General features: G+C 54.2%; 1 protein-coding gene across 1 annotated transcript; it reads left to right on the top strand.

Annotated features, from left to right (window-relative positions):
* Positions 1-496: 496 nt before the first annotated feature.
* Positions 497-10,455, top strand: CDK5RAP3 (CDK5 regulatory subunit associated protein 3). Its single transcript, XM_037033377.1, has 14 exons — positions 497-604; positions 834-879; positions 3,576-3,707; positions 3,991-4,091; positions 4,434-4,482; positions 5,180-5,358; positions 5,567-5,703; positions 5,926-6,070; positions 6,484-6,594; positions 7,013-7,091; positions 7,647-7,735; positions 9,327-9,532; positions 9,857-10,028; positions 10,124-10,455. The coding sequence occupies exons 1-14, from the start codon at positions 599-601 to the stop codon at positions 10,187-10,189; spliced, it is 1,518 nt and encodes a 505-aa protein (XP_036889272.1). The 5' UTR covers positions 497-598; the 3' UTR covers positions 10,190-10,455.
* The last annotated feature ends 2,205 nt before the right edge of the window (positions 10,456-12,660 follow it).

Genomic DNA, 12,660 nt, shown 5'->3' with positions numbered 1-12,660 from the left:
TTTCTTTGTGATGCCTCCCTTGACCCTCTTCCCTCTCCTTCCCTACCCTATCGACACACAGAAGGTGCTCAATACAAGACTATTAGATAAACTGAATGGGAAGGCAAAGTGTGACAAGTGCCAAAGAAACCTACAAAAGCACAAGAAACAGTAAAACGACACAAAACGGAAACAAGGCATTTTTAATCCCTCCAGGGCTCCACGTCGGCGCTAGGACCCTGACTGCAGACGCGTTAATCTGTGCGTTGAGGGCTCCAGGTGGCAGCGACCAGCTCTCGTGCGCCGCCTGCCGTGATCACACCACCACTGCAGCCCTTCCTTGGCGCCCCGCCCTTCTCCGGGCTTGAGCCCGCCTTGCATCTCCCATTGGCTGTCTCCCGTTCTCCCGCCCTCCCCGGGCTCAGCCATTCGGAGCCCTGGGGTGGGTGGGGCTTACGTCTGGGGGTGGAGCGAGCACCCTGATTGGCTCTGAGGAAAGCGGCGACGTGGCCCGAGGAGGCTGGTTTGTGCACAAACTGAAGCTCTGCGACACAAGCACTAGATTGGTGGTAGGCGGGGCGTGCCTGGGTCGTTGGCCGGAAGCAGAAGTGGAGGAAAGATGCAGGTGCGGGGACGGGAGCTGGGGAAGTGGGGGCTATCCCGTGACCCCTGGGCTGGGTTCAGTCCATCCATCCCTGACCTGCCTCCTCGGCCACCCTCCCGGGCTTGCTCGGCACTCCCCGGCCACTCGTTATGGCCCCGCAGGGCAGGGCGGCGGTTGTGCTCAACAAACTAGCGCGAGAGTGGCACGCCCCCTTCCCGAGCTCAAGCCCGTTTGTCGTGTTTCCCTCCAGGACCATCAGCACGTGCCCATTGACATCCAGACCAGCAAGCTGCTCGGTAGGATGGGGTGTCCCCGAAAACCCATCTTTCAGGGGGAGTCCTTGCCCCCTGACCTCAACAGCTGGGAGTCCTGACACCCCAAGGCCCTTGTTAAATTGCTGGCCACTCACCCCGTTCTGTGCCCCGCTCTGTGGCCTGACCTGTCTCGCTAATAGGAGCCGGAAGGAACCATATATGGTCTGCACCTGACCTGCGTTTTCTACTAGTAACATTTACTGCATGTGTTGTCAAACCTCAAAGACAGTCATCAACTAAGTGGCAGATCTGAAGTTGGAACTCAGGTGTGTCAGGCTCCAATGTCTGTGCTTTTTGTATTAAGCTGAAAAACCACTCTCCTTTTCTATTTAAAAGCTTCCATCTTCCCTTGACCTTAGGAAGAAGAGAGACATAAAACCAGTTGGAAATAAAGACCTTTTAGTGGCCAGGCCGTCTAGCTCCTTGCTGTCTGTATGTGATCTGCCTAAGTTCTTCCCAGTTCAGAGCCAGGGAAGGATCTGTTCATTCTGAACCCTCCAAGGGCAGGGCACAGCTCCAGGGTTTTAATTTTTTTTTTTTACTTATTGATAGTAGAGAGAGAAAAGGAAAGAGAGAAACAATGATTTGATGTTCCATTTATTTATGCATTCATTGGTTGCTTCTCATACATGCCCTGACCTGGGATCGAACCCACAACTTTGGCATATTGGGACAATGCACTAACCAACTGAGCTACCCGGCCAGGGCAACTGCTGGGTTTTTAAACGTTCATTGGATTAATTGATTTGTTGCCAGTTTTGCTATTTGACTACCTCATTCCTTTGCTTCTAGTTCCGTGACGTCGACAGAATTTTTCTTTCTGAAAATTTTAAAGGAACACAGCAGAGGGAGAATAATGGTAACTAGTGTAGGGCCCCAGTGTTTGGCCAGGTGGTAGATTTACTAACCAGGGCAAGGTTCCAAATTTCCCACCGTGGGCCATTTAGTCAGTCCTGTGCAGGGCCCGCTTAGTGGAGCTTCGTTAGCTTCATTCAGATTTGTCTCAGCTTTTTAGCATATGTGCACTTGGTGCATGAACTTGCCATTGGTCATGAAAAGCACAAATAAAACAACAGCCATTCATTGAGGAATTGCTCTGTACTGGCTTCGTTGTTAGGCACTTGCTATTGTAAAAATGAAGATCACTAAGAGTTTTTGAGTCCTTGCCATGTGCCAAGCACAGTGTTCAATGTTTTACCTACATTTTTTTCCCACACTCGGTATCTTATTATCTCCACTAAATTTTTTTTTATTTTTTAGAAGATTCTGTTTATTTGCTCTGGCTGGTGTGGCTCAGTGGTTTGAGTGCTGACCTGTAGAGTAAAAGCTCGCTGGTTCAATTCCCGGTCAGGGCACATTCCCAAGTTGTGGGCCAGGTCCTCCATTGGGGGACATGCAAGAGGCAACCCACGGATGTGTCTCACACACTGATGTTTCTCTCCCTCTCTTTCTTGCTCCCTTTTGCTCTCTCTAAAAATAAATTTTAAAAAATGAACTGATAAAAGGGATGAATAATAAAAATGAAATAATAAAATTAATGAGTAATGAAAGAATGAAATAACTAAAAACATTTTTTTTAAGATTTTATTTATTTATCTTTTAAAGGGGGAGGAGAGAGGGAGAGAAACATCAATGTATGGTTGCCTTTCATGCGTCCCCTGCTGGGAACTGACCTGCAGGGAACCAGCCTGCAACCCAGGCATGTGCCCTGACTGGGAATTGAACCGCGATCCTCTGGTTCGCAGGCCCGTGCTCAATCCACTGAGCTACACCAGTCAGGGCTTGAAATAACTAAAAACATTTTTAATGATCTTTTAATTTATTTTTACAGAGAAGGGAAGGGAAGGAGAAAGCGAGGGAGAGGAACAGTCAGTTGCCTCTCGTACTCTCCCTCCCTGGGGATCAAACCCACAACCCAGGCATGTGTCCTGACTGGGAATCGAACTAGTCAGGGCTTTATTATTCCTATTTTACATGTGGGGAAACAGGCGTAGAGGTTGAGAGACTTGCCCAAGAAAGTTGATAATTGTAAGCCAGGGCCATGTGACCCACAAAGCCTAGCTCCTAGCTCTCTCCCACTGAGAAAAACATTCCTGGCTCTCAGCCACCCATGCCCTCTGCTAAAAACGTAAGCCTCGGCCCCGATTCCAGGAGGTCAGCCACATTGGTATTCGCGTGTCTGGGGTGGTGTTCCGCTGGTACGAACAGACCAGTGTTAGCTAGTCTTTAAGGCGCTCTTGGCATTAGGGGCTTTGCAGTTGTTCATTCACCGGTACTTGGCATAACCATCCTATATTTCCCATTGTCATGGTTAATCCCAGCCCTGAGGAGGTGGAGGTTGAACAGCATCCTCTGTCAGGAAAGTTCTAATTACCCCGGAAGCAAAAATATCTTGGAGAATTTAGATTGGTCACAAGTGCCACTTTGATGTCAGGACCAATTTAAAGTTTTCCTTTATCCCCGGGTCGAGGCAATTGCTCTGTGAAGTCAAGTTGCCAAAGTCTGTTTAGCCCCAAGCACCCCCTTGGGCCTGTCTGTTTCTATCTTCGAATGACCCCCATCCTTTAACCAGCGTGAATACAACTCTTGGCCACTGTCTTAGCGTCTGTCACTTGAATTAGTGACGGAATTTCGACCGTGTGACTGGGAAGGCTGTGATTTGAGTGTTTCTCACGTAGACTGGCTGGTGGACAGAAGGCACTGCAGCCTGAAGTGGCAGAGCCTGGTGCTGACGATCCGAGAGAAGATCAACGCGGCCATCCAGGACATGCCCGAGAGCGAAGAGATTGCCCAGCTGCTGTCCGGCTCCTGTGAGTGCTTCGGGGCTGCGTGACTGGAGCGCCCTGTTTCCTATCAGCCGAGCTGCTCCCCAGTTGTTTAGCCGCGGGGCTGATCCCTAGAGAGAGGGAGATTTTGTTTGGGGTGTAGATGCTGGTTTCTTCCGACACAAACGGATGCAGGGGAGAGCTGTGCGTGATGGGAGAACTCCGCACGCTAACAGTGCTGGCCTACACGTGAGTCAGCACGTGCGTTGGCCGGAGTAGATGGGGAAGATCAGGATTCTTGAAGCCTTTGCTCTGCCTTGCTTTGCAGACATTCACTACTTCCACTGCCTAAGGATCGTGGACCTTCTCAAAGGCACCGAAGCTTCCACAAAAAATATTTTTGGCCGGTACTCTTCACAGCGAATGAAGGCAAGTGTGGGCGGAGGGTGGTGACGAGATTAGAGCCTGTCTGGTCTCTCGGAGGATCCGGCGGAGACGCCTGGGTGGAATGTTTCCTGAACTTTCTCTCTGTCCCCATAGTTCATGCCAAAAACAGCTCCTAGCCCGGGTTTACATTTCAGACCTGCTGCTTTGGGGGATTGCTCATTGGCACCACACTCTTCAAATACAGTGGGTGGTCCAGCCAGCATTACAAAGGACAATGTGTTTGATGCCATGCGGAGACTGGGCGAGCTTCCCCTGTTCGGATCGAGCTGGGATGTGACTGCCAAGTGCAGCGCGGACTCACTTCCTGTTTCTGTTCTCCCGCAGGACTGGCAGGAGATCGTAGCACTGTATGAGAAGGACAACAGCTACCTAGGTAGAGTGGCCCCGTCTGGGCATCCTGGCGTCCAGGACGCCGCTGGGGAAGCCCGTCCCCACAGTTCTAAGACCCTAGGCTTCTGGGAGGCACAGACTGGCGGGGAAGAGGCGGGGCTGTAGGTGTTTGCAAGGTGGGAAAACAGATTCCACGGAGTGCTGGGGGGAGGAGGAGAACCAGGCAGGCAGCAGGTAGTTGCCAGGCCTGATCCAGTGGGTGTGTGCGAGTCCTCTACCACTGACCTCTTGATACGGAGAGTGTGGAGCCTCCCCCGCCACACACACATTCCGCACTGTGCAGAAGAGGCATGGGTCGCCCTTGGGGCCCTTTTGGGTGCCTGAGAGAGTACCTGAAGGGCTGATTGTGGTTTGGGTCTGTTTTCTGACAGTATAAATAATAATAATAATAATAATAGCTAGTATTTACCAAGCACCTACTAAATGTAAGGATTTATGCTTGGTGTTTTATATGGATTCCCTGTTTTAATCCTCATGGTAAATATTATTGTCTTTTGATACAGGTAATTTTGGACTAGAGAGGTTAAATGACTGTCTAAGGTCCAACAGTCAGGAAGGGGAGGAGCCTGGAGGCCACCCCATGCTCTTTGCCACCAAGCTAGGGTCTGTGTGCCCGTGTCCTGGGGCGTGCTTGCCTTGTAGTGTGTGTGTCTGAAGTGAATTTCCTGGGCCCTTCCCAGTGGAACTCTGTAGCCTGCTGGTTCGGAATGTCAACTATGAGATCCCGTCGCTGAAGAAGCAGATCTCCAGGTGCCAGCAGCTGCAGCAGGAATACAGCCGCAAGGAGGAGGAGGGCCAGGCCGGGGCTGCCGAGATGCGGGAGCAGTTCTACCATTCGTGCAAGCAGTACGGCATCACGGTGAGCGGGAGGGGTCTCACTGAGGTGGGCAGGCACCTGGGGCCTCTGCCCAGCTTCTGGGCCGTACGCCTTTGCATCTGGGTGCCCTTCTCAGCCTGCCCGAATTCTTTTTGGGCCAGCTTCTCCCTGGTCTTCGCGTGTTTCCTTCAACCTGTCGGGCCCCGCTTCCTATTGCTCTGCGTTAGCCCACTTCTTCGGTCCTCTCTAGGGAGACAGTGTCCGAAGAGAACTGCTGGCCCTGGTGAAGGAGCTGCCGAGTCAGCTGGCCGAGATTGGGGCGAGGGCCCAGTCCCTGGCGGAAGCCATTGACCTGTACCAGGCCTGTGTGGAGTTTGTGTGTGAAAGGTAAGGAGGACCTTGGCTTCTCGCTAGCAGGGGGAACCGTTTGCCTCTTTTCCCTGGCTCTTCTCTCCTCTCCACTTGTATCTTTCCCAGATGATACCCGAGTTTTATTTTGCACACTTGAACCCATGGAGCTTTGCTCATCTGACCTTAGCGCCCGGACCGCAGCCCCCAGTGGGCTTCATGGGTGGGCAGCAGGCGGGTCAGCTGTGTGCTCCGTTGCAGCGCCGAAGCGCAGGTGCTGCCGATGCTGCGGTTTGTGCAGAGGCGGGGAAACTCCACGGTGTACGAGTGGAGGACGGGGACAGAGCCCTCCGTGGTGGAGCGGCCACACCTCGAGGAGCCTCCCGAGCAGGTGGAGGAAGACGCGGTAAGTCCATCTGAGGGAAAGCTGCCCCCCACCCCGACCCACAGCCCTCATGGCCTGAACTCAGAGTCCCAGAGGAAGAAAGGGGGAAGTGTGTGTGAGAGGCTGGAGGCGGAAGGGCCAGAAGGCCCTATTCCCTTATCTCTGTGGCCTTCTTGAGGTCAGAGTGTAGGTGAGTGCCCGAGAGTCTCAGCAGGCTGGTTGGCTTTGAACTAGGAACTCTTCAGTCCCATGAGCTCTCCAGAATGGGCTTGGGGGAGCCCCAAGCTCTTTGGGGAGTTCGGAGGCCACCACGTGGAAACAGTGTGCTAGCACCCCCATGCCCCACCCCCGTGAGAAGTAGCTGAGCCCCATGGGAGGGCAGGCTCCTTCTTCACACCCTCCTTCTGTGAGCTGACATTTTTTTCTCTTCCTAGATTGACTGGGGTGACTTCGGGATGGAGGTGGCTTCTGAAGGGACTGACTCTGGCATCTCAGCCCAGGCTGCTGGCATCGACTGGGACATCTCCCTGGAACCGGACTCAAAGGTTAGGATGCCCTCTTGATCCGTCTTCGAGGACTTTTTGTGGTTACTGCTTCAGCGAGAAGAAAAGTATTGTGTGCACCTTTAAGGGCGTCACTCTAAGCTCAAAGCTCTCAGGCCAGGTATGGGCCAGGTGTAGTCCAGGGGGAGACGGAGTTCCCAGAACATGTCAGGGTCTTGACCTCCTTTCTCCTGCTCTTTGGGGCAAGGCGTGGGGGTGTTGACAGGTGGTAGCTGTACCAGCAGGGGTGAGGGTGGCAGCATACACGAGCCTACTCTGCCATCTTCACCACTCAAGGCTGCATGTCCTTAGTGCAGTTGAAATGTGTGGTCATTGAATTATCCAGGACTTTGGTTTATCTCAGCTCCCTTTGCTGGGGAAAATTCTGCCAACACTTCTGGGGTTCTTTGCTCTCCACCAGGAAGCTGGGGGTGATGGAATAGACTGGGGAGACGATGCTGCTGCCCTGCAGATCACAGTGCTGGAAGCCGGAACCCAGGGTGAGTGCACCATCCCCTGCCCAAAGGCCCCTGTGTCTTTAGAAACAAGAAAAAATGCATTGCGCAGACTGTGCTTCTCACACATTTGAATATTTTTATGAGGGTGTGAATGCAGGGGGACAGAGAGTGCTTAAAATTAAGTCTAGAAACTCTTGACTTTTTAGAGACGGATGAGGGTCAGCCGTTCTGATGCTGGGTTCCAGGAATGCTGATAGGCTCTTGGGTCAGACCCGCACCCAGTGAGAGGCTGTAGCAGTGATGTGAGCCACTAGAGGGCAGTGCAGGATGACACTTCGCCTCCCACCACACAGCCCGGGACTGGCCTTTCCGCTCCTCAGAACCCAGTTCTGGGGTCCTCGGGCTTGGGGTTGGCAGTAGTGCCTGGGTAAGGCCGAGGCGGGATGGGAGAGACTTCCTCTTTGCATTGGAACAGAAAGCCGCTTTAGTTCAGTGAATCCATGTCCATATTAGCCCACCAGGGCTTCTCAAACTTGGGTTGAGAGGGTCTCTTCCGGGTCTTAGTTCCTTTATGATTTCTCTGTCTCTTCCTGGCAGCTCCGGAAGGTGTTGCCAGGGGCTCTGATGCCCTGACCCTTCTCGAATACCCTGAGACCCGGAATCAGTTCATTGATGAGCTCATGGAGGTACTTTCCTGTTCTGGGAGAGGCGTGGGGAGGCCGGGCACCAGCAGAGGGGGCATCGCTCCGGACGCCTGACCTGACTCCTGTTTCTGCGAAGGGTGCCAGAGGTCTCCTTGTTCTGGGACAGGGGCGACACATATTAGTAGGATGCCCCCCATTCAGTCAGTATTTATCGTGCCCTTTCTAAGCCCCGGGCACTGCCCAAGGCGCCGGAATTCAGCAGGGAATAAGGTAGTGGAAGTCCTTGTCCTCCTGGAGCTTATTTATGTTCTAGTGGGGAATGCTGACTAGAAACAAGACAGAGTGCCGTGTGCAGTACAGTGGGTGTCGACATACGTGCCCGGGAGGGAAAGGGAAGCCAGGAGGGAGGTGGGGGTTGTTGGGCTGCCGGGCCCTCTGTTGGGTGATGAGGGGGGCCTGGTAGCGAAGATGGGCAGGAAGTCAAGACCTGCAGAGGTGCAGAGAGAGAGCCATGCCGAAGTCTGGCCAGAAGCTTTTCAGTCAGAGAGAGCATTTACAAAGGCCCCGAGACATGAGTGAATGTGCCCTGCACACTCCGTGTTTGATGAGCATGGAGGCCGGCGTGGCCGAGCCGGGCGCTGGCAGGAGTAAAGGAGACCAGAGCGGCAATCTCCGAACTTCAGCTTGTACTCTGAGTGAACTGTTGGTGGCTTTGAGCGGGTTTGGAGCCACACGGTCTCACTTGCGTTTCAATATTGTCCCTGTGGCTAAGGTGTCGAGCAGCCCAGAGTAAGGAGCCAGTGTCTTGGGCCATCTTTGTGGGAGTGGGAAGCCAGGGGCCAGCTCTCATTACTCTCTGGGTCAGGTCTCTTCCCAGTGGCCTGATAGTTGGGGAGAGCTTCATGAAAATTCTTGTCCTCACCAGTTCTCTCCTCTTTCTGCCCAGAGAGTTCCCTCTTAGCCTCCATGGGAGAGGAGGGTAAGAGGGATCGAGTTTCCATGGTTGAATGAGTGACAAGCTATGTGACTGGGGCCCTGGCTGCTGTGGCTCAGAGGGTTGAGCGCCAGCCTGCTAACAGAAAGGTTGTCGGTTCGATTCCCGGTCAAGGCACAGGCCTGGGTTGCAAGCCAGGTCCCCAACTGGGAACATGTGTAGACATTTCTCTCCCTTTTTCTTCCTCCCTTAAATAAGTAAAATCTTTGTGGGGGTGGGAGGGACTGGAGAAATGTGACTGGTTCTCAGATTCTTTTGAGCCCTTTCTTCTTCCAGAGCTTTTCAAACATGGGTTCCGTGCCCCGGGTCTCATTCCTCCCATGGAGAGAAAGTACCTTCACTGGGGCCGAGAAAGCCCTTGAACCTCTGCACTCTTAGTCGTCTGATCCACAGGCTGGGAGGAGGTGGCGGGGTCCGGGGCCAGGTGAGGCTGAACGGGGGACCGGAGGGGGACTGCTCAGGCTACCCCCAGCTCTCACGTTGCAGGTGGTGAGTTTCTAGCAATAGCAGCATTGAGAAGAGAGAACCCCTCCTCACCCGGAGTCTAACCCTTACACCTCGGTCTTCATTTTGAGCAGTTTGAGGGCCTAGCCTCTGGGTTGTCCTCTTGGTTTGAACCAAATCCTCCTTGGTCCACAGCTCGAGATCTTCTTATCCCAAAGAGCGGTGGAGATGAGTGAGGAGGCAGACGTCCTGTCCATGAGCCAGTTCCAGCTGGCTCCAGCCATCCTGCAGGGCCAGACCAGAGAGAAGATGGTTACCATGGTGTCAGTGCTGCAGGATCTGATTGGCCGGCTCACCAGCATTCGAATGCAGCACCTGTTTATGATCCTGGCCTCACCGAGGTCTGACTTTCCTCTTGACCTTGGCAGTTTGGGGACCTGATGCAGGGTCCCACAATCTTGAGCAGCCCCGACCCCTTGTAGGCTTTTCTGTGACTCCTTAGACCTCATTCCATGACTGCATCCCAGCTGGGGACACAGATTCTCTGTGGGGCAAGGTGGGGTGATTTGATGTATGCAGGAGTAGTAACCCTTACGAAAAGGGGTGGAAGGCTGAGACCAGTCGGGGGGTTTGGTTTCTGGAGCTGCATTGCCCCAGCCGTTGAACAAGAATGCTCAGGATACGCAGCTGCCCCGAACGCTCACCTGAACGCCCTCCCTGCCCAGGTATGTGGACAGAGTAACTGAGTTCCTCCAGCAAAAGCTGAAGCAGTCCCAGCTGCTGGCCTTGAAGAAAAAGCTGATGGTGCAAAAGCAGCAGGAAGCACTTCAGGAGCAGGCGGCTCTGGAGCCCAAGCTGGACCTGCTGCTAGAGAAGAGCAGGGAGCTGCAGAAGCTGGTAAGGCAGCAAAGGGAACCCCCCAGGGAGGGCCCCCAGTCCCTGCAGAATGTGGCCCCTCTGCTTCCTGCCTGCTTGGCATCGCTGTCTTTCAGATCGAAGCTGACATTTCCAAGCGGTACAACGGGCGCCCCGTGAACCTCATAGGAACCTCTCTCTGACACTGTCCACATTCTTCCTGCTTGTCTCCTGAGCCTTCGGGACGGAGCTGGGGGAGCGGGGGCTGCTGTTCTGGGGCCTTTCCCGTCAGGAGGCCAGGCCGACTGGAGGATGGAAAGCCACGTGCTAGAACCATCACCCATGACCTTGGCATTCACTGTACTCTATAAGAAGCTGTCTTGATGGGCCCTGTGGCCTGTCAGGCTGAAATCAGCTTCTGTTTCTTCTCACCATCTAGTTGGACTTAATAAAAGAGGAAGAGATTTCATTCCTGACACAGCTTCTCTGGGCCTGGAGTTGAGGCCTCGCACCTGTTTGCATGGGGTTCTTGAGCCCCATTCCCACAGAGAGCCGGGTTAGGGACTTTTCCTCTCTGGGTGTCAGGGAGGGCCCAGATTAGTACCTGCACATGGTGCAGCTAGGGCTCTGGGGTAACTGAGTGGGTTGGGCTCCTTTCTCACCACGAGGCCCAGCCTGCGGCACTCAGGTCAGGAGCCCGAGAGAAGCAGTCAGGTGGCAGCCTCGTGGAGCCAGCAAAGCCCGGTCTCCCTTTGACCGAAGCTCACCAGCAGGCAGGGGGGAGCGCGGTTTGGGGAGGAAGGGTCTGATAACAAGGTGGAGACAGGCGTTGTCACCTTCACTGGCTGCCTGTCCACTTCCTGCCCGTCACGGCCTGCTCTGTGATTGGGGAGAGCCCACCTCAGGACAGCACCCCTCTCCCAAGCCACCTACCCGTCTCCGTTTCCCAGGAAGGGTAGAGGTTGGGGGTGGCCGGCAATTCGATTTTAATTTCATAGCAGAGCAGTTGATTCATGGCTCTTTGTTGCTGGCGTTGACTCCCGTAATGACTTTCCATCAAAATGAAAAGTGGAGTGACACCACTCATTATTCCTGCTGCTTGTTATCTCAGTTCTGGGGAGGGCCGCCCCTCCCCGCTGCCTCTCAGCCGTCCCGGACAGTGAGTGATGGCCCCTATTAATCACCGACCCCGCGGACTCCGGCGGACACACGCTCTCCGAAGGAGAGAGAGATAAGGCAGCGGGAACTGCTCCGAGCTGCTCCTATCAATTAATGTCAGCCCGGCGCTTCCCCCCAATCCTTGCCCATTCACCTCCTTTTGGGGGTACTGGGGGTTGAAATAAAAAGTCGGAATTGAAAAAGGAAACATATTGGTGTGGAACGTCGAGGTAAAACTGTCCTTGGAATAGAAGATGGTAAAGGGACCCGAGCGGGCTGCGTCTTGCCCTTGGCCACTGTGAAGGCTCGGCCTAGGGAGCTGCCTGTGTCTCTTGGTCCCTTCCCCTCCGAGAGAATGGCTGCTACCTCCTGCCCCACCTGTTCAGCTGCTGGCTCCATTGGCCTCTGGCCTCCCTCTTGCTGCAGCCATCAGCTCAGCGAGGCGTGCTGCCCTTGCCCACACTAATGTCCCTCATCCAATCACCAGCTGTTACCCAGACGCTATTGCTTACTGGGCACCGAGCTTTAGGGAGAAGCCCTGTGGGTCATGTGACCCTGCAGGCGGGGTCGGCCTGAGAAGTTCTCACTCCTGCCCTTCGAGAGGAGCCGCTCACCTGCCACCTCTGCCCTGTGGAGGGCCCACGGGAGGAAGGCGTGCGGGCTGAGGGCTGGCCATCTGTGCAGGAAGGGAAGTGGGTTTAGGTAGAGAGGGTTTCTCAGCAGATTTTGGCCTCCTCTTGCAGAGGGATTAGGCCCATTTCACTGCTTATCTGGTGAGAGGAAGGCCCACCTGACCCCTGGGCTGATGGAAGTGTTTTTTAAAGGCCTTTAAACCTGCACCCTTGGGTTTGCTCTCCAGAACCTTTAGCCCCATTTGCCTTTGGCCTTGTGCTTCACTTCCTGAGGCCCCTTTCCCGGCCGCCCTAGAGCCATGAAGGTGCTGCCTGGCTGTTACGCCCCAAGGGACAGCAGCCCTGGGTCTTTCTGACCTGCTCCCAGATTGTCCTCATGTCACTCTGACAGCAGGGTGACAGCAGTTTCAGTTCCTGCCCTTTTCTCAGAATCGCCTCTGGTGGTGGTGGGCGCTGAATGGGTTAGTACACGCAGAGCCCCCAGAGCAGGGCCAGGGACAGCGAGTCCTCCCCGGGCGAAGGTGGACTCGTACTTTCGGTTCCCGGGGGGATGATAAGGGCTCTTCATGCCTGTCTAACCTGCCTTCCTGGGAGGGAGGGAGGGGTGAGAACCTCCTCTTGGAGCTTAAAGACCAGGTTTTGAGCAGTCAGGCTTTTAGGATTGAAAAAAAATCAGGGAGAGAGGGAGGAGGTGGGCCAAGATCACACCCTCAGAACGTTTAGGGTGATGTGAATTTGTTGCCAGGAGCACACCTGATTTTTTTGTTTGACTTTTATGCCACCACTTTGCAAAGACAATTTAAGGCTCTCACTGCTTAGATGAGACTCATCACCCCACTTCAGGTAAGGAAGCAGAGTCGCCTTCTCAAAGTCCTCTCCCCCTG

The sequence above is a fragment of the Sturnira hondurensis genome, unplaced genomic scaffold, assembly GCF_014824575.4.
Source record: "Sturnira hondurensis isolate 20B ecotype Veracruz unplaced genomic scaffold, ASM1482457v3 Scaffold0021632, whole genome shotgun sequence".
Lineage (NCBI taxonomy): Eukaryota > Metazoa > Chordata > Mammalia > Chiroptera > Phyllostomidae > Sturnira > Sturnira hondurensis.
This window is presented reverse-complemented; position numbering and strand designations above follow the sequence as displayed.

Bases quoted from the DNA above. Each gene is read 5' to 3' on its own strand.
- CDK5RAP3 (XM_037033377.1), top strand. The intron at 5,704-5,925 runs GTAAGGAGGACC...GCTCCGTTGCAG, and splicing joins GTGGAGTTTGTGTGTGAAAG to CGCCGAAGCGCAGGTGCTGC. The intron at 7,092-7,646 runs GTGAGTGCACCA...TCTTCCTGGCAG, and splicing joins GCTGGAAGCCGGAACCCAGG to CTCCGGAAGGTGTTGCCAGG.